General features: G+C 45.7%; 1 protein-coding gene across 5 annotated transcripts in view; it reads right to left on the bottom strand.

The window, feature by feature from the left end:
* The window catches only part of INPP5A (inositol polyphosphate-5-phosphatase A), a 429997-nt gene that overhangs the window by 305320 nt on the left and 104755 nt on the right, over positions 1-19922 (bottom strand). For all 5 annotated transcript variants that reach the window (XM_044420719.1, XM_044420716.1, XM_044420718.1 and 2 more), the window contains one exon: positions 8824-8911. In XM_044420719.1, coding sequence (XP_044276654.1) covers positions 8824-8911 — 88 coding nt within the window. The remainder of the gene's footprint in view (positions 1-8823; positions 8912-19922) is intronic.

Below are 19922 nucleotides of genomic sequence, written 5' to 3' on the forward strand. Positions count from 1 at the left end.
CAGAGGGGATATGTTGGCAACATACCCCCTCTGAGTCTCCTCTTCTCCAGGCTGAAGAGACCCAGTTCCCTCAGTCTCGCCTCATACGGCATCCCCTGCAAACCGGCCACCAACCTTGTGGCCCTACGCTGCGCTGACTCCAACCTGGCTATATCCTTTCTGTAATGAGGGGCCCAAAACTGAACACAATACTCCAGTTGTGGGCACACTAGAGTCATATAGAATGGTAGTAATACCTCTCTTGATCTAGAAGCCACACTTCTGGCTGTGCAACCAAGGGTGGCATTCGCCCTCTTGACCACCGCATCACACTGCTGACTCATGTTTAGCCTGCAGTCCAGTACCCCGAGGTCCCTTTCACAAGTGCTGCTCTCCAGCCACTTATCACCTAACCTGTACTTATGACACCTATTCCTATGCCCCAATTGCAAGACCTTGCACTTATGCACAGTGAATGCCATTCTGTTGTCTCCTGCCCACTTCCATTGTCCGTCCAGATCCTTTTGGATCTGGAGTACCTGCTCCTCAGTTGTGGCCACTGCTCCAGTTTTAGTGCCGTCTGCAAATTTGATCAGCAGACTGTTCACCCCTTCTTCCATGTTGTTAATGAAAAGATTAAACAGGATCGGCCCCAGGACAGAGCCCTGGGGGACCCCGCTTGTCACTGGCCGCCATCCCGATGATTCCCCGCTAATGGTTACCTTCTGCTTTCGGTCAGTCAACCATGCCCTAATCCACCGGCTTGACAGCAAAGCGAGATGCAAGAAAAATAAGATGCAGAAGACCCACAGTTAGCAAAACAGAAGATAAAGCAGCAAATATCATCTATAGCAGAGTTAGGAAACCTCCTTCATCCCAATAGCCAAAATTAATTTCAGCTAAGACCTTGGGAACAGCATTTCAGTAGTACATGTGGTCAAAGACAAAGGGGATGAAACCACATTAAAAAAAACTGAGTCAAAACACAAGAATTACCAGTATACTAAAGCTTTCACTGTCAGCAGTGAACTTTAGAATAACATTAAAAAACCATCTAGAATATAGAGCAACCTGAACAAAAGCCAGGGGACCATCAAACTAATAGTGGCTGGAAAGGGGGTTTCATCCTATTGGGAAGCCTGGAGAGCTGGACTGGGACCCTGAGCAACTCTACTGTAGAAAGGGCAAGAAAGAAGTTTTTGTCTTGTGAGATCAGTCACCACTGGATCCCTCTCTAAACCAGGGGATGAGGTAAGAGAGGCAGTAGCACTTTCCTTCGGGGCCAGTCACAATATGCATGAGTAACCAGCCACAATGGATTGTCATATTGTCCAAAGCCAGAGCAGTTTATGCAACTTGGCTTATTTTTCATGTACATGGGTCATTATTTGACTCATGATGGGTTATGTCATCTGAACCCAGTAGGGCAATTTTATCATGGTTTGCTGGGAATGATTGCAAAACCATTCATCAAAAACTCCAGTGAAGCACTTTTGCTATCTTGGCTGTGGCTGCCTTTCCAGATATCTGATACAAGAGTACAGTTACCAGGGACCTAGGTGTCAGTGGAAAATAACCAGTAACAGTAAAGGACAAAAAGTTAAGAAATAAGAGGTGCCAAAAAGGGGGAAAGACTGTCAACTGTTAAATGGGCAGTTCTCAGTATTCCACCTTTTCAGCACTTCCCTAAATCTGCAAACACTTGCCCACTTCAGTTGCTGAAGCTGCACAAAGCTCCCCTTCTTTTATTTCCTAGCCTATAAATTGGAAAAAGAAAATCCCTTAAATTTACATCCCATCTAATAAATTTGCATGGACATTTGCATTTTTAACTGCAACCACAGCAGTTAAGTGCTCCAAAATGGGGGCTTATATGGGAAGGGGAATTTAATAACTCCCCTTTCTGGAATAGACAGAAATGCCAGGAAACACTAAAAAGATGGAGGGCACTAAGAGCTGTCAGTCCAGCAACTAAAATTGAGAGGTTCGCATTGCTAAGTGGCAGATAGGCCACCACCTCTTTTTGTGGACCTACTTTCTCCGCTTTTTCTTCCTTTACTATGTAGTGTTTTTCAATTGACAGTTACATAAATGACAGTTGGAAACTGTGCAAATTGGCTTATATGTAGTTTTTTCCTACCATCCCTCCTTGACAGCTGAAATGGACAAGGCAATTGATCTGACATGACTACACATATCAGACAGCCATATGTGTGTGCTTATTCATCTGCATTTTATTTTTTTAAGCACAGTTTTCAGAGACTGGAAAAAAATCCTTAATCTCAGTTGTGCTTTTTGGAGGATCTGGAGAAAAACAATAACAAAAAAGGTGGCCAATGAAAAGGGGTAGCAATCAGAGCAGGAGACAGGGCAGGCTTTGCCACAAAGGACATTATGATACCAGCCAGACCAGAGGGGAAGAAGGGAGAAAACTACTCACAGTGAACTAAATTGTCTGTCAGGCACACCACTGGTAGTTCAGTGAACAACCAACCCAACACAGCTTACTTGCAGGCTGGCTTAGCAGGACAAGTGGACGTGCCCACACAATGCTCAGGCCTGTCCTATGTGACCATCACATCTGGGTGTGCTGTTCTATGCCAGTGGTGGCCAAGCCGAGGCTCAGGAGCCATTGCAACTGTTTGAGTTTATTTTATGGTTCGCAAAGGGCTTGGAGCCCCCCATTCTTCCTGCAGTCTGGATCCCAGCAATGACATGGGCATGACTGCAGAAAGCTCTCCTGGGGCCATTGTCCTGTCCCACCCTTTTTCTGAGACTCGGGAAGAGAGCAAGTCAGGCTGGCAGCCTCACAAGAGCTCACCCCAGCATGCCCCACACCACTCCAGATGATGTGCGCAAAGGTACCTGAACCTTTTTCTGGGCTGACTGCCAGGGATTTTGGGCCCTTGCTGGTGCTGACCTGCCACATGTGTCTGGAGCAGAAGCTTCTTAAGTCCTTGCCCTGCTGGAAGAAGCCCACCTGTGAGGACTGCCTCAAGTGCTACCTCAGTTCCCAAGGAGGTTATGCAAAACATGGTACTGAAGCGTCTCCCCCTCCTAAATCATTCTCCCCATTGCCCCCATCACCTCTCCTAGAGCTGCTCTCCCATTCTGTGTCCACAGGCCTACAGTGTTCCTCCTCCTCACCATGCCCCTCCCAAGACTTCCACATTGGTGTTAAAGATTGGTCTCCTGTGGTTTCATGGTAGCTTCAGCTCAGTTTGGCTCTCTCTGTGTCCTTGACTCAGTTCAGGAAGATGTGACATCTACTGTTCACTCTTAGCACTCTGAACATGTGCAGAGTTCTATTCCCTGATTTAAGAGTAACCTCTTTTCTTCTCACTCCTTCAGTAAACCAAACCTACTCTGATCCTTGAACAGCAGTCCAGTCAGCAAGCTCAAGAGCCCTGCAGACAACAAGTCAAGCCTCATCTGTTACCATTACCATTATAAAGCATTTTGATTTGCATAGAAGCATCTGTGAAAGTAGGAGGAGGGAAAGGCAGGTTGCTTACCTGTAACTGTCATTCTTCGAGTGGCCATCTGTGCATTCACACATCACGGGTGCTGCGCCTGCACAGTGCCTGTTGCTGGGAAGATTGAAACAGCTTCAACAATTTTTGGTAGGAACTCTGCGCCCCTCCCCCATAGTAGAAGAAGGGTGAAGTCCCCGCCATTTCCCCAGTCAATTTGAAGACCGCCCATTCGCCCCCAGTGGTAGATGAGAACAGAAAAAACATCTGTCAAGAGACAGAATTGTATGGATGCATGCAAACAGTTACTTATCTTAAAAATGATATGAGAGCATTCCATAAACCCAGTCACCAACATTGAGTGGGGCCAGCGGGCGGGTTGTGTGAATGCACAGATGGCCACTTGAAGAACGACAGTTACAGGTAAGCAACCTGTCTTACTTCATCGTGGCCTCTGTGCATCACACAGTATGAGTGATTAGTAAGCTTACCACACCCGGAGGAGGGATGGTGTTGCCACTGGAGAACGGAGGAGAGGACTGCATGTCCAAAAGAACAGTCCTATCTGGCCCTGACGTCTAGGCGGTAATGCCTCATAAAGGTGCATGGAGTTGACCATTTGCTGCTTTGCAGATGTCGTGCACAGAGATGCTGGCAGAAAAGGCAGAAGAGGCCGCAACAGCCCTTGTAGAAGGAGCCTTAGGAGTAACAGGCAGGTCTAATTTGGAGAGACGATACACCAATTCTATTGTTTTGGTGATCCATTTTGAAAGTCTTTGAGTGCTAACTGGAGCTCCTTTGTCGTGCTCTGAGTATTTAACAAACAAGCGCTTGGTCATGGACCATGGAATTCAGCTTGGTATGTTTAAGAAGGCATGGGATGTCCTGGTCCTGAATCTTGTACATGGATTCTAGTCTCCTAGATGTGGCTGGTTGGGAAGTTGCCATGTGTCCATCATCGCCTGCGTCAGCATAGTGATGAAGGGCAAGGCGATGGAGGAAGAGTCCTCCATCCATACAATATCACAGTTATTGTCCTGGTTCGAGTCGATGCAATGCTGGACCTCTATTTATAACTATCTCATCATCCTGGAGAGGAATTCAGCAAAGTTAGCCTGGGAATCCCCAGGGGAGCCAGGGCCCTGGGTTGAGATTATTGGATCTGACGATGTTGACTCCTGATGAGAACTGTTAGACTGGGAGTCCAAGTTCTAAGGAGGACTCAAGGAGGACTCAGCTGGAGAAAGTGGAGGTCTGGAAAGGGTAGCCACAGATGTAGATGGTCCATCTCTCAAAACCAAGTGAGATGTGACGGCAAGGACATGTTGTCGGTCTCGGGTAGTACCCATATGGAGCATAATAATCCCATGGGTAGGGACGTGCTGGATCGAATTCCCCATATGGCAAAAGGACCCAGTAATTAAAAGGTTGAACTGGGGCCCTCTGTTGCGGAAAGGAAGACGGACATTGAGCAGCCGTCGGACCTCCTTCTGGAGACTGGATGGTCAGTTGGTCAGTGTGTGCCCACAGTGGACTTTGGGATCTTGCCATCTGAAACAGATCCTCGAGCCACCGGCTTTGGATGCTCCGGAGTAGACAGTGCCAAGATTATGACCCTGGGTGGACAGCCTGGTGGGGCCACCTGCATTACCAACTGGATCGCAGGTTTGGTAGTTACCGGAGTCGGGACGGCAACCAAAGTTGCAGGAGGTGGCAACACAAACAGTGTGCAAGGCACCTTAGATGTTTTTCTGTGCCTGTCCTCTGGCTTGCCGGTCTTGTCCTTTTTCAGTCTCTTTGGAACCAAGGACTCACTAGACCTGACACGGTTCCCCTTCTGCTTATGGGCAGGGGAATGAGAAGAGCACTTTCCATCAGTAGACCTCGTGTCTCCTCCAGAAGCATGAGGAGAAGCGGGCTTAGATGAACTCGCTGCACCAGCTTCCACCTCCTTCATGGTGAACAAGGTCTGCTCCCAAAGCATCTTACGCAGATGGTTTCTGCGGTTCTTGCGAGCCTGTCTAGTAAAAGACTGGCAATGACTGCATTTATCCGTTCTGTGCCCTTCTCCCAGGTAGAGAAGGCACAAGTCATGGGGGTAAGCGGGAGACATTTTGGCTCCACACTGAGAGCACTTGCGAAAGGCTGCTTGCTGTGCCATCAAAGCTATAAGAAGCAGGCGAAAGGCTCAAGACACAGCAAACAGCAGTCACAAAAAGACTGGGGAAATGGCGGGCACTCTGCCCTTCTTATACTATGGGGGGAGGGGCACGGAGTTCCTGCCAAAAATCGTTGAAGCTGTTTCAATCTTCCTGGGCTATAGGCACTGTGCAGGTGCAACACCCATGATGTGTGGTGCACAGAGGCCACAATGAAGGAGGAGGATAGTATCATCAAATTGTGAAATGAAGATGAAGACAGAACTTTTAAGCCAGAGTGGGAGGAAGAGTTTGCATTCACCTTTAAAGAAGGTAACACTTTGTGTCTTATCTACAATATGTCAGTCAGTCATTACAAAGCCTGTAACTTGAAAAGCCACTATGAAACAAAGTACAAAACCTTTTCAACTGATTACCCACCTAAATCAGAATTATAGAAAAACAAGTTAAGTGCGTTAAAATCAACACTAAACCAGCAGGCACTGTTGACAACATTCAGTAAGGAAGCCAGAATGACTGAAGCTAGCTTTGTTATAGCATGGAATATTGTTCTTGCTAAGTACCCATTTTCTGATGGCAGAATTGTTAAAAACAATGTAGCTGAAGTTGTTGCAGTGTTGGATCCAAAGAAAACAAAACTTCAGTGACTAATAGCAAAAACACCAGCATCATGCCACACACTATAGAGAGAGAGATATCTCCTGGATCAGTGCTGATGTTGCAGGCAAAATGCAAAATGATTTAAAGAATTCCCTTGCATTCAGCTTAGCCCTTGGCGAACAGACATACAAGACAACCCACAACTGGCGATATTCATTTCCTTGGGTGTTTATTGTAAAAGAACTTATGTTGGATTTAGTGCCACTGAAAGAAACAATTCATGGTGCTGACATTTAAAATGCACTTGAAGGTGTATGAAGGTGTTACAAAACCTTTCCTTGAAATTGTAAATTTGATATGCTCAAATGCGAGACCCACCAACAGTTCAAAAAGTTTACTGAAGAACTGGCGCTTAAAGACAGACCCACTGCATTCTTTCCGCTGCATTATGAGATAGATATAATTTCTTTTTTTGGAGAGGAGAGGAGAGGAGAGGAGAGGTCAGGTCTGTCCTCAAATAAAAAATGATGAATAGGCGCAAGCCATAATGTTCCTTACTAATACAGTAAATCATCTACAAACTCTCAATTTGACACTCCAGGAGAATGGTAAGATTGTTTCTAACCTTATTCAAACAATTTTCAGTTTTCAGAATAAAGTAACAAATTTTCAAAGACACATATTCTCAAACAACTTCAGTTACTTTCCAAGTCTCAAAAGGAGAGCAAATACTTTTCCTGATATTAAAATAAAATACCACAAACTGAAAGAATACCAAGATAAACTACAAGGACAGCTTGATAATTTCCTGATCAGGTTTGAGAACCTGCAAAAGCTGAAGCCCTGTTTCACCTTTCTTGTAAATATATTCATGGTTGATGTGATCAGTGATGGTTGTCCAATTATTGAACCTCTGTTTACAGAAGCATCTGCTGTTGAAATGTAACTAATAGAATTACAGGAGGATCTAGGTCTAAAGATGATCCATAAATCCCAGCCTACAATTAAGTTTTGGAAGTAAGTTCTAGAAATAAAATATCTTGAACAAAAGAAAATCAGTGTTCTCAACTTTTTGCACAGCATACTGCTGTGAACCACCATCCCCTGTAATGATATTTATAAAGTTGAAGCATCATGCAATCTTTACAAATCAACACCTAACAGCTAATTTGTACAGCCTTGATGAAGTATCATTTTCAACAACTCACAGCCAAGATGGAGACTCACAAGAACTTTACTAGTGGTAACCAGCCTGATAATTGTAGCAATATCTGTTTGGTGATATAAATAACAAGAAATAAATATTTGTTCAAGTATTGCTGCTCTCAAACACCTGATGTTTACCATATGTGGTTCTTCCATTGCACAAGTCTGACCACCACCATTTTATGCTGTCCAAGAGCTCAATACTTGTTAGAAGGGCTTTATTGCATCTACTGATGAATGCATGTAAAGCTGTCCCACTGGAGGGCACTCCTAACTGGGCCAGAGCATGTAGGCAACTGGGGGACAGAGCAGGTTAACTTTGGGAGTCCCCCCCCCCATGTATTTGTTAAATCTCATTAAGATGGGGTTTCAATCCACTAGTGAAACACTCTGTTAAATTGAAGAATTATAACAACTGGGATTTTGGTATGTACAATAGTCAAGTAACTGAGAACACTTATATTCTACCCACCTAATAAATGTTGGAGATATGAATTTAGGCTTTGAAATGGGTTTAAAGGAACCATTTATTTTAAATGTCCTTTCTTAAAGTGCTTAGGAACTAATTTAGACTGTTCGTGCTATTGGTTTTACAGCATGGTGTTCAATTATGCTGCTACTACTTTTTATTGTAAGCCGTCTAGAGACAAAAGTGATGGATGGCCTAGAAATAGCCTAAACAAACAAACAAACAAAATTATACTGCTGTTTCAATAGATTGTTTTATAGTATATAGATACTGTACTCACATTCAAGCCACCTCAGGAAGATTATAATGCTAAACAGCAGTCTCATATTTTCATAAATATCTTGTATTGTTTAAGTGTGGATTCTATTCAAGTGCTACTTATTAATGATATTGCTCTATTTAAACATAACTTGCCTATTGAAAGCAAAAATGCATCATCACTGCCTCATGCAATTAACTTACCTTTCCATAACTGAACTTTCTGCAACTTTGCAGGAATGTAAGCTTGCCTGAAGGAAGGAACAACCAACCTCTGGCCCTATCACACTGATGCCAAGATGGCAACACTAACATTGGCAACTGCTAACAGGCATCCCTCCACCCTTTAAGGCAAGAAAGAGAGCATATACATAAAGCACTACCATAATGCCTGATAGTACAAAAAGCTTCCTTCATTAAGCAGTGAGCACATGATTTCAAGTGTCAACCTGAACTATAAAGGAATGCATGAATCTTTATTTGCAGTACCCTGATGCACTGCTTAGACCTCCTTCTTACATTCAGAGCACCTTACTCTCCAGTAAGTGCACATACAATTGCAGCCTAAGCATGTAATCGTCACTACCATCAATGCCTCTCAGAAGAAGCCCCATGTGATGATGAACACGTAATGTTGTACCAATGTGAACTGAGAATGAAATTGAATAAAGATATTTACTGTAAAATGTTCCTGCGACTTGAAGTTCTCATCCAAGTAAACCCGGGCTCTGTTGTAGTCTTTCATAGCATCACTTGATAACAATTCTCTGAAATATACAAAATGAAAGAGACTCTGAATAAGTATTCCTTCAAGTATTTAAGTAGCTATTTTTAAAAAATTGAAAACATGTTATGGGCCCATTAGATTTCAGAAAGGTAAAACAAATTAGCTACAAATGAAAGTAGGGCATAAATTGCCTTATATAATAAATCACTGTTCTTCTTTCCTCATTTTCATCCATTTTGGTTCTGCACTTATTTACAAAATGAATCCTGCAACAATCACTCAGCACCCTAATCTTTGCAAATGTATCCCAGACAACCATATTAGAATTTAAAGCTACACAGGAAACATACTAATTCTCTTTTCATAATGTAATAAACAACAAAAACGTCATCAAGCAACTCCCTGATGAACAAAATCAGTAGAGGGCACTCTTTCACTACTTTCAGAATAATAGGCACTACAAATTCAAAGAGACAGCTATTTTTTTCCTCTTTTGCAGGGTTGGTGAATCTCAGAGACACCTCTCAGGGAGCAGGCTTTAGTAAAGAGAAGGTGAGCAGGAGGACAGAGCAGGGTGTGTGCTTTAGTTTACAGAATCTTATTCCCATTCCATCCCTGCAACTTCAGCTTTCAGAAAAATCCCTAGAGAATTATTCAGGCCTTTCTCCCTTGGGGTTGGCAATGCTGCTGCCTGCTGAGTGCCTGAGGAAGTTTTAGTTTAGCTTTGCTATTAAAAGTTCATTTAACAAGTAGCAGTAATCGTAGCAATAGCAGTAATGGTCATCTTTCAAGCACCACACAAGAAGTAGCAAGAGTGTAAAGAATATGAACAGGATGGATATCCTGGAAAGTCCAATGATGAGCTGAAAGCCCAAGGCAAAAGTAAGAGTACACAATATGAGATACTGGATGAAGGTTTTAATGATTATATGGTGCAAATGTTAAAGGATTTACCTTAACTTACAATTTCCATGGGTTCTGGAACATGAATAAAAACTGCAAGCATCTTAAAACCAAAGGGATGATGCTCACCATCATAGAATAAAACTTAAGATGAATTAACAAGCATAAAACAAATAATCAAATGAAAAGTCAAAAAAAGCAGGTTGCTTACCTGTAACTGTCATTCTTCAAGTGGTCATGTGTGCATTCACACATATGGGTGCTGCACTTGCAAAGTGCCTGCATTTGGGGAAATTCTCTCAGCTAGTAACATTTTTGGCAGGAACTCGGCACCCCTTTCCCATAGTATAAATAGGCGAAGTCTCCGCCCTATCGGCAGTCCAGCTGGAGACCGACTGTTCAACCCAACTGGTGTCAACACATCAGAAAACAGTTTAGATTGTATGAATCCATTCACCAACACTGATGTGGGGCCAGTGAGTGGGTTGTGTGAATGCACAGATGACCACTCGAAGAACAACAGTTAGAGGTAAGCATCCAGCCTTTCTTCGTCATGGTCTCTATGCATCACACATATGGGTGATTAGCAAGCTTACCCACCCTGAAGGCGGGACTGTGTCATTATTGAAAGACAGCTAAGAAGATGGCACAGCCAAAAGAGCAGTCTCTGCTAGCCTTTACATCAAGGTGGTAGATTTTAAGAAAGGTACATGAGGTAGACCATGGTGCAGTTTTGCACAAGTCTTATAGACGTATGCCAGCATGAAGGCCTGACAAAATAGCCACAGCTCTGGTCAAGTGGCCTTTCGGAAGGATTGGCAAGTTTAAGATGGTGAGTTGGTAAGAAAGCTTGATATTTTCAACCATCCATTTGGACAAGAGCAGGTTGCTTACCTGTAACTGATGTTCTTCGAGTGGCCATCTGTGCAGTCACACATATGGGTTCTGCACCTGTGCAGTGCCTTTGGCTGGAAGATTAACAGCTAATGGTTTTGGCGGGAAGCTCCGCTCCCCCCTCCCTCCTAGTATTATTTAAGGAGCCGAGTATCTGCCATTTTCCAGTCTTTGAAAGACAAGACGTTCACTCCCTTAATAAAGTTATTGTCAGTATGGAAAAAACTAAAACTTCAGTGGTACGACAAATAGCTAAAGAGATCCTAGCATCGAAGAGAAGAAAGTCAGACCACCCATGACACCAAGCAGGATCGGTGGGTGGGTTGTGTGACTGCACAGATGGCCACTCAAAGAACATCAGTTACAGGTAAGCAATCTGCTCTTCTTCTTCGTGGCCTCTGTGCATCACACATATGGGTAGAATAACAAGCTTACCCGAACTGGAGGAGGGAGGTATCGTCAACGAAGAATAGAAGAAAGAACAGCCCTGCCAAAAGAGCAATCTCGTCTGGCATGAACATCTAGTCTATACTGTCTGGCAAAGGTACACGGGGTAGCCCAAGTGGCAGCTCTGCAGACGTCTTCTATCGGGACTCCCGATGCAAAGGCTGAGGAAGCAGCAACAGCCCTGGTAGAGTGACCTCTTGGAGTAGATGGTAAGTCCAGTTTAGCCAACTGGTAAGACAGAGCAATTGTATTTACTATCTATTTAGAAAGTCGTTGGGAAGTGACCGGATAGCCCCGGTTATGCTCCGAGTATTTAACAAAAATCTGTTAGAGTGTCGAACAGACTCAGTCCTGGACCTAAAAAAGGCTAGGCAACAACAAACATCCAGCATATGCAGGGACCTCTCCATCGGATTCTAAGGAGCCGGAAAGAATGCAGGTAAAACAATCTCTTGATCCATGTGGAATGAAGTAGCGACCTTAGGAAGAAAGGACGGGTCTAGCCGTAGAACTACCTTTTCCTTATGAAAATTCAGAAAAGGGGGGGTCTACCCTAAGGGCACACAGTTCAGAAGATCTACAGGCTGAAGTAACTGCTATGAGGAAAGCAGTCTTCCAGGAGACAAGGTGTAGATCAATTGTCGCCATGGGCTTGAAAGGGGGCCGTGTCAGTGCCTGTAAAACTACTGAAAGACTCCAAGTGGGCATAGTGGCCTGATTGTTGGATGGAGATTACCAAGTTCTCTCAAAAATCCTTTAATCAAAGGTTGAGGAAAAACAGAGAAACCTTGTACAGCCCCACGGTAATAAGAAATTGCTGCTGTATATACTTTTATGGAAAAAGGTTTAAGTCCAGACTGGTGCAATTCAAAAAGGAATTGAAGAATCTACTGTACTGACGCTGATGACACTGGAAACGAGTGAGATTCGGCAAAGCTAGAGAATCTACGCCATTTCGCTGCATACGACTTTCTAGTGGGTGGCCTTAATGCAGAGTCGAGAATATATTGCAGATCTGGATGTAAGGTTTGTGAGGCAGAGGTAGTAGGGATTGCAGGTGGCGTCGACGTACAGTTATCGGATTCGCCAGGCAGTTAGTTTCAGCGACAACAGGTCTGGGTGTCGGATTGTGCCTTCCCTCTTGGTAATGAGATAAGGAAGAAGAGGGAGTTGAAGAAAATCCTCCAGAGAGAGATGAAGGAGAGTTGAGAGCCATGGTTGGCATGGCCACCAGGGAGCTTTCAGTAACCCTGTGGCCCCTTTGTGAATAATCTTCACCAACACTCTCATGATGAGGGGAATCGGTGGGAAAGTGTAAAAGGTCATGTTGTTCCAGGGAATCATGAGAGTGTCCCCGGACGACCCCTGTCCTATCCCCGCTCTGGAGCAATAGTTCACACACACCCTGTTCTGTTGGGTGGCAAACAGGTCTCTGTCTGGGGGACCCCAGAGGTGAAACAGTCTGTCGTGAATCCGACGGTCCAGTTCCCATTCGTGTGACCGCGACATATGTCTGCTCAAGAGATCTGCTTCTACATTGTCCGTGCCTGCAAGATGTACTGCTAGAAGAGTGATACCTCTCGGTATGCACCACTCCCAAATTTGCATCGACAGGCGGGCTAGTTTCAGGGACCAAGTTCCCCCTTGTTTGTTCAAATAAAAGACCATAGCTATGTTGTCTGAAGTTACCTGGACAACCTGGTGAAGAAGTACATCCTCGAATGACTGCAGGGCTTTGAAAACAGCAAGAAGTTCCAGGAAGTTGATGTGGTTCCTGGAATCCTGGTGACTCCAAACCCCCTGGGTGCGGAGGTCGGAGCAAATGGCTCCCCATCCCAGAAGAGACACGTCGGTACCAAGAGTCTCTGTAGGGTACCGAAGTCAAAACGGGATGCCAACATTTAAATTGGCTGGTTCTGACCACCATAATAGGGACTGTAGAACGGAGGACAGGAGCTGAATCCATTTGGTAGGTGGATCTCTCTGTGGTCGGAACATTCCGTTGAAGAAGAACTGAAGAGGACGTAGTCGGATGCCGCCATGTGTCCCAACAGGCTTTGAACAGATCGGGCAGGAACAGTCCCTTCTCGTCAAATCCGAGAGATGCGCCGAGCGATAGCATGTTGTCTGTCTTGAGGAAGAAAGGCTCTTGTCACCGTAGAATCCAGCCGGGCTCCGATAAAGTTGATCATCTGTGTAGGGAGAAGAGAAGACTTCTGTTGATTAATGCAGAGTCCAAGGTCTTGTAATAGAGCACAAGTAGTATCAACAGCAGAAGAAAGTCCTTCTTTAGTCTCGGAAACCAACAACCAATCATCAAGATACGGGTATATCCGAATTCCACGTAGTCGAAGGTGTGCGCAGACAGGAGCCATACACTTCGTAAAAACTCTTGGTGCAGTGGCTAATCCAAATGGTAACACCTTGAATTCGTAGATTTCAGAAGCTACCGCAAAACGAACGAAGCGCCTATGATGTGGATGTATTGAAATATGAAAATAGGCATCCTTCAAATCCAGTGACATGAACCAATCCCCTCTCCCCAGCAACGGAAGGATATTTTGGAGAGTAGTCATCCAAAATTTCTTTGGTGTTATGAATCTATTGAGAGCTCTCAAGTCCAATATCGGTTGGAGACCCCCATCTCCTTTCGGGACCGTAAAGTATCTGGAATAGAATCAGTGAAGTCCTTCCGATAACGACAAACGACGAACAGCTCCTTTAGCAAGGAGTTGGCGAATCTCGTCCAACAGTACCGACAAGGTCGGTGTAAACCGGATAGGATTCAGTGATGGAACAACATCGAATTCAATTCTATATCCATGCTGGATGATGGATAACACCCACCCGTCAGATGTAATGGACTCCCAAGTAGGGAGCCAACTTTTCAGCCGGTCCTCTAATGAGAGGGGGGAGGGTGAAATTGGGAGGAGAGGATAGGTTCGCGCGCCCCATCAGCACTGATGCCTATCCCCGTCAAAGCAGCGGCAGCCTTGCTGGAAGCGCTGGGACGGTTGCTGTCTGTGGCGTTATTGGCGTTGATGTGGTTGTTATTGCCAAGACTGGTATTGTTGGCGGTATTGTGGACGGGACCATGACCACTTATGGCAAGGCTGGGATTGCAGTTCCATACAACGGGCAGTCACACTGGATTCGTGGATCTTTTTTAATTTGCTATCCATCTTTGCATTGAAGAGACTGGATCCGAACAGCATCTCCTCAATTCTCCGCTTCATTTCTTCTGGGAAGTTGCAATTACACAACCAGGCGTGTCTGCAGAGAGAAATGGCACCGACGAGCGACCTCGAATCAGTATCTACATGGTGCCTGGCTGTAGAAAGTTGTTGCACCACCACTTGCATAGCTTCCTTAACAAAGGTTTTCGCCAGCTCGCCCTGGTTGCCTGGGAAGGTGGCAATGATACTGTCTAGGCCAGGGGTCTCAAACTCGCAGTCCGCGGGCCCATTGCCGGGATGGGCGGGACACGGGGGAGGGGCCCTGTGGCCTTCAAAGCGCCGGCAGCGCCCAGGCCGGCCGCAGGATGAGCGGCCCACCACAACTGCGGTGGTGGAATACTTGATACAGCCCAGCCTCACCCAGACTCTACTTCCAGCGGTCCCCAGGTAAGTTGAGTTTGAGACCCTTGGTCTAGGCGCTGCATGAGGAAATATTGATAGCGCGCCAAGGTCACCTCGTAATTTGAAATCCGTAATCCGAGGCCAGAAGCCGCATATACCCGACACACGAGGGAGTCAACTTTTCTTCCCTCATCGTGAGGCAAGGTGCGTCCACGTGCTTCCCGGCCCCGAGAAGATTCCACAACAACCAAGTTCAGCTTGGGGTGGCGGAGGAGGAACAGAATGTCCCCCTCCCAAACCCGGTACATGGACTCATATTTACATGAAGTCGGTTGTGGATGAACCGGGAAGTCCCATGGTTGAGTTATCGCCTGCCATAGAGTTGTTATGAACGGTCGCTGGAGGTGGATTGTTCACCCCTGACCACATCATAAAAACGGTCGGTGCTCGGTCCTGGTTGTTGGTGGGCTTCGATGTCGAGAGACTTCACCAGCCTGGCCATTAGCTCATTGAAGGAGATGTACGGTTTTTCGGGTGACCCCGGGCCTTGCGAAGTTACCGCTGCATCTGGCCAAGTCGAGTCAACCTCGGATTCGTCTGATTCCATCCAGTAAGGAGGTGGGGCACTGAAAGAGGAATCTTCTGGTGACCCCGATCTGCCGCTCTCTCTAAATGGAGCCATCGGGACGTCTCTGGGTGTAGAATGAAAATGATCCCGAGGAGCTGGCGGCGAGGATCGTCCTCTGGAAACCGGATAATAGCCCACAGATTGGTACTCTTCCCGTCTCGAAGTGGAGGAGTATCGGGATTGGTACCAGTCATCGGATCTGGCATCCGAAGAATGGCTTCTCGGAGGAGAGATGGCGATGTTGGTATCCAGAGGGATGGGCGGCATTGGTGTTGAAGACCGAGCTCTTGGTGGAGAATCTCTTATTTCACCATTCAAGATCGAACCACGCTGTGGGTCCTGAAGTAGTTCGGCTGCCAGTCGGCATGGTGAGCCTGGTGGAGTGACCCTCATAGCCGCCTGGATGGTCGGGACCGAGGGAGTCGGTTCCGTGGCCGGAGTCAGAATCGAGGAGGTTGCTGAACCCAAGTGCCGATGCTTTGTATGCTCGGGATTCCTCGGTTTCTTAACTGGCTTGCCAGCCTTATCTTTTTTGGCCTTCTTATGCACAGGATGCTTTTCCGGGTCACTGTGCTTCCTCTTCTCCTTTTGTTTCCTTGGTAGGGAAACAGGTTGATTGGCCATACTAGAAGCACCTTCTTCAGAAGGGCGTGAGGGCGGAGAAATGGAGGAAGAGGCCAGGCGCTGCGGCAAATCGGCCAAAGTTGGACAGCCTTTGGGTGGAGTCACAGTTGTGGGAGGCTTAGCCACCAGCCGGTCCAATTGGAGGAGAGTCTGGTCCCACAAGAGTTTGTGGAGGCGGTTCTCCCGATTCTTCCGTGCCTGTTTGGAGAAGGCCAAGCAGTGGCCGCATTTATCTATCCTGTGCCCTTCCCCCAGGCAAAGGAGGCACAGGTCATGCGGATCCGCAGTAGACCTTTTAGAGCCACACTTCCCGCATTTGCGGAATGCAGCCTGTTGCGCCATCGTAGAAAAAGAAAAGAAGGAGATAGTAAAGCAGGAGAGTAATATTTTTGGTTTGTTTGTTTTGTTTTAGGAACGGGAGAGAAAAGTGAGAAAGCAAGAACTAAGGCTTCGGCAAGGGGCGGCATAGAAATGTTCTAATAATAATAATAATAATAAGTGAAATACTAACAGTAACACGAACAAGGGAATACTAACTTGGTAAGAAAAAGGGAGAAGTTTTTCAACAAGTGAGAGAGATAAGTAACAATATAAGCGAGAGCGAAGCGGCACGAGGCACAACAAACGGCAGTCGCAAAGACTGGAAAATGGTGGATACTCCGCTCCTTATATAATACTAGTGGGGAGGGGGAGTGGAATTTCCCGCCAAAACCGTTAGCTGTTAATCTTCCGGCCAAAGGCACTGCGCAGGCACAGAGCCTGTATGTGTGATGCACAGAGGCCATGATGAAGAAGCATTGGGCCCCTATAGGTGTTCCTTTATCATGTTTGGAATATTTAATAAATAGTCATTTGGTTTTCCAGAATGGTTTGGTTTGGGAGAGGTAGAAAGTGAGTGCCCTGTGGACATCGAAAGTAAGGAATGACCTTTCCATCAGTGTTGACAGTGCTAGGAAGTATGCTTGATTCAGATGGAATGTTGTTGCTACCTTTGGAAGAAACATTGGGTCCATGCGGAAATTCAGGTACGGAGGGTTGATTGGGAAGGCATACAATCCACTTGCTCTTCTCACTGAAGTTATAGCTACCAAGAAGGAAGTTTTCCATGAAAGTAAGCTCAAGCTAAAGGTTCAAATGGTGGTTTAGTTAGAGCCTGCAGGCCTATCGACAAACTCCACATCGGTACAATTGATCGGATCAGAAGGTGTAAATGTTGGAGTCCTTGTAAGAACTGACACGTTAACTAATGGGAGAATATGAATGTTCCCTGTATATGTCCTCTATGGTATGATATGGCTGCAAGTTTAAGCCCTGCCTGGTGTAATGAGAGAAGGAACTGTAGATTCTCAATGGTCGCTAATTCAGGTATGAAGTTGTTACTGGTCGCAAAATCTGTGAAGCGTTGCCATTTCAAGTCATACGGCCAATGAGTATTCAGCCAAAGGGCTGACTGTAAGTCAGGATATAGATTTGTCAGTACTGGGTTCAATGTATTAGCCAGGCAGGCAGTTTCAGTACGTGGAGATCCAAGTGTAGGATCGTGCCCTGTTGTTGAGTGAGGAGATCTGGAAATTTGGGTAGGTGAATGTACATCCCTTGGGCAGCTGTAGAAGGGCTGGGAACCAAGCTTGGTATGGCCACCAAAGAGTGATCAGTATGCACATGGAATTATCCCATCCTATCTTTGTTAACGTCATCATTATCAGCAGGATTGAAGGAAATGCTTAGAATAGAGCATTGTTCCACAGCTTCCTTGAAGTCCAAAGATGCAAACCAGTCTTCTTATAATAATGGAAGGATGTGCTGTAGTATGGTCATCCTAATTTTTTTTTTGTTTTTGTTTTGATAAAATGCTACACTCCACTGTATCTTTCTTCGGTACCATGAAGTATCTTGAGTAGAAACTGTGCTGTCTTTCTGAGCAGTCAATCTTTCGAAACGCTCCCTTGCATAGTACTGCTTGAATTTCTTCTTGTAGCATTGAAGGAGGTGGTGTTTGCCGGGCTAGACCAGTCTGAGATGAGGCACAGTTTCAAACTCAATTTCATATCCATGTTCTACAATGGATAGAACCCACCAGTCGGATGTGATGGATTCCCATATGGGGAGATGGTGTTGAGTCAATCCCCAAATGGGAATACTGAAGTTGTCAGAGGACTTGTTTATGCCACCCATCAGCACTGGCAGTTGTCTGGATCAACCCTCTTCCTAGGAGGCTGGTACCAAGGTGTGTCAGTATGGTGAGATCAGGTTGGTCTCTAAGCAAAAGACTGGCATCTCGTGAGGTATCCCTGCTGTGTCTGTTGGAACAGGTGATATTGGAACTGCCTATCCCACGGCCATTTAAGGTTTCTGCACTGGGAAGGCCCCCATCCCATCCTGTGAGCTGTTAACTATGCTTTGTAAATGGTATCAAGTTTCTCATCTGTTTTTGAATGGAAAAAGCTGGTTCCATCAAATGGCATGTGTGCCACCTGTTGTCTTGTCTCCTGATGGCGGTTACTGGCTCATGGCTCATAGCCATGCATGACATCTGAGAGTCACTGCACTGACAAGCACTCTGGAATCCCAGTCTACATGATGTCTCACCATTGCCAGTTGTTGTTTTGATAGTTGCATTGCCTCTCTGATGAAGATTCAGGCCAGGTTCCTTTGTTGGTCCAAAAGGAATGAGGCAAGCAACTCCATCTTCTACCATAGGAAATATCAATACTGGGTCATTGTGGCCTCATAATTGGAAATTCAGAGTACTCTCAATTTTGACCCTTTCATGGATCACTGTCATGGTGAAGGGGCTTGTGTAGCTCAATGAAGCTATGAGTTATGACATGGAGGGCCACCTAGGACAGACAGGGAAAGCTATGGCAAATCTAGACAGCATACTAAAAAGCAGCATACTAAAAATCATCCTGTCGACAAAAGTGCATATAGTCAAGGCTATGGTTTTCCCAGTTGCAATGTATGGCTATGAAAGTTGGACCATAAGGAAGGCTGAGCACTGAAGAATTGAAGCCTTTGAATTGTGGTGCTGGAGAAGACTCCTGCAAGTCCCTTGGACTGCAAGGAGAACAAACCAGTCAGTCTTAGAGGAGATCAACCCTGACTAATCTTTAGAAGGCCAGATACTGAAGATGAAACTCAAATATTTTGCTCACCTAATGAGAAGGAAGGACTCACTGGAGAAGAGCCTAATGCTGGGAACAAGTGAGGGCAAAAGAAGAAGGGGACGGCAGAGAATGAGGTGGCTAGATGGAGTCCCTGAAGGCAGTCAGTGAGAGCTTAAGTGGACTCTGGGGGATGGTGGAGGGCAGGCAGGCCTGGAGGAATGTTGTCCATGGGGTCGTGACGGGTTGGACACGACTTCGCGACTAACAACAACAACTGAGTTTTGATGACCTAGTGTCGACTTGATGACCACCGAGTCCGGGTAGGGATTCTGCAGAAGAAATGGGATATCCTGTTCCCTGACTTTATACATTGACTCCAGGCACAGGGAAGTTGAGTGTGGATGATTGGGTAGTTTCCATGGTTCCATCATCACCTGGCATAGTGTAGAGGTAAACGGTAGGGCAACTGGGACTGCATCTTTCATTCTGATAACACTGTATATGTTGTCTTGCTATGGATCCATGCATTGTGGGATGTCAATCCCCAAGGAAGCTGACATATGGATGAGCAGTTCAGAGAAGCATCCCATACTCTCTCCAGGTGATCCTGGGCCCTGTGCCAATACCATAAGGTCAGGCAAGGTGGAGGCCTGCTCTGTAGTCTCCGAATCCAAGTCAGAAATGTAAGCCACACTCAAGGAAGAAGTGCGTGCCAGTGATTCTTCCTCTACTGGGTGACTCACAGTAGTCATTTCTTCCCAAGATGTGGATGGTAAGGTTGTTGTGGCCTGCAATGTAGAAGAAGTGATAGATATGGGTATCTGTATGGTGGCAGGTATTCCCATGGATATCCATGTCCGTAACCTGTGT

This window comes from Varanus komodoensis, unplaced genomic scaffold (genome assembly GCF_004798865.1).
Source record: "Varanus komodoensis strain SLA01 unplaced genomic scaffold, ASM479886v1 scaffold11, whole genome shotgun sequence".
Taxonomy (NCBI): Eukaryota; Metazoa; Chordata; class Lepidosauria; order Squamata; family Varanidae; genus Varanus; species Varanus komodoensis.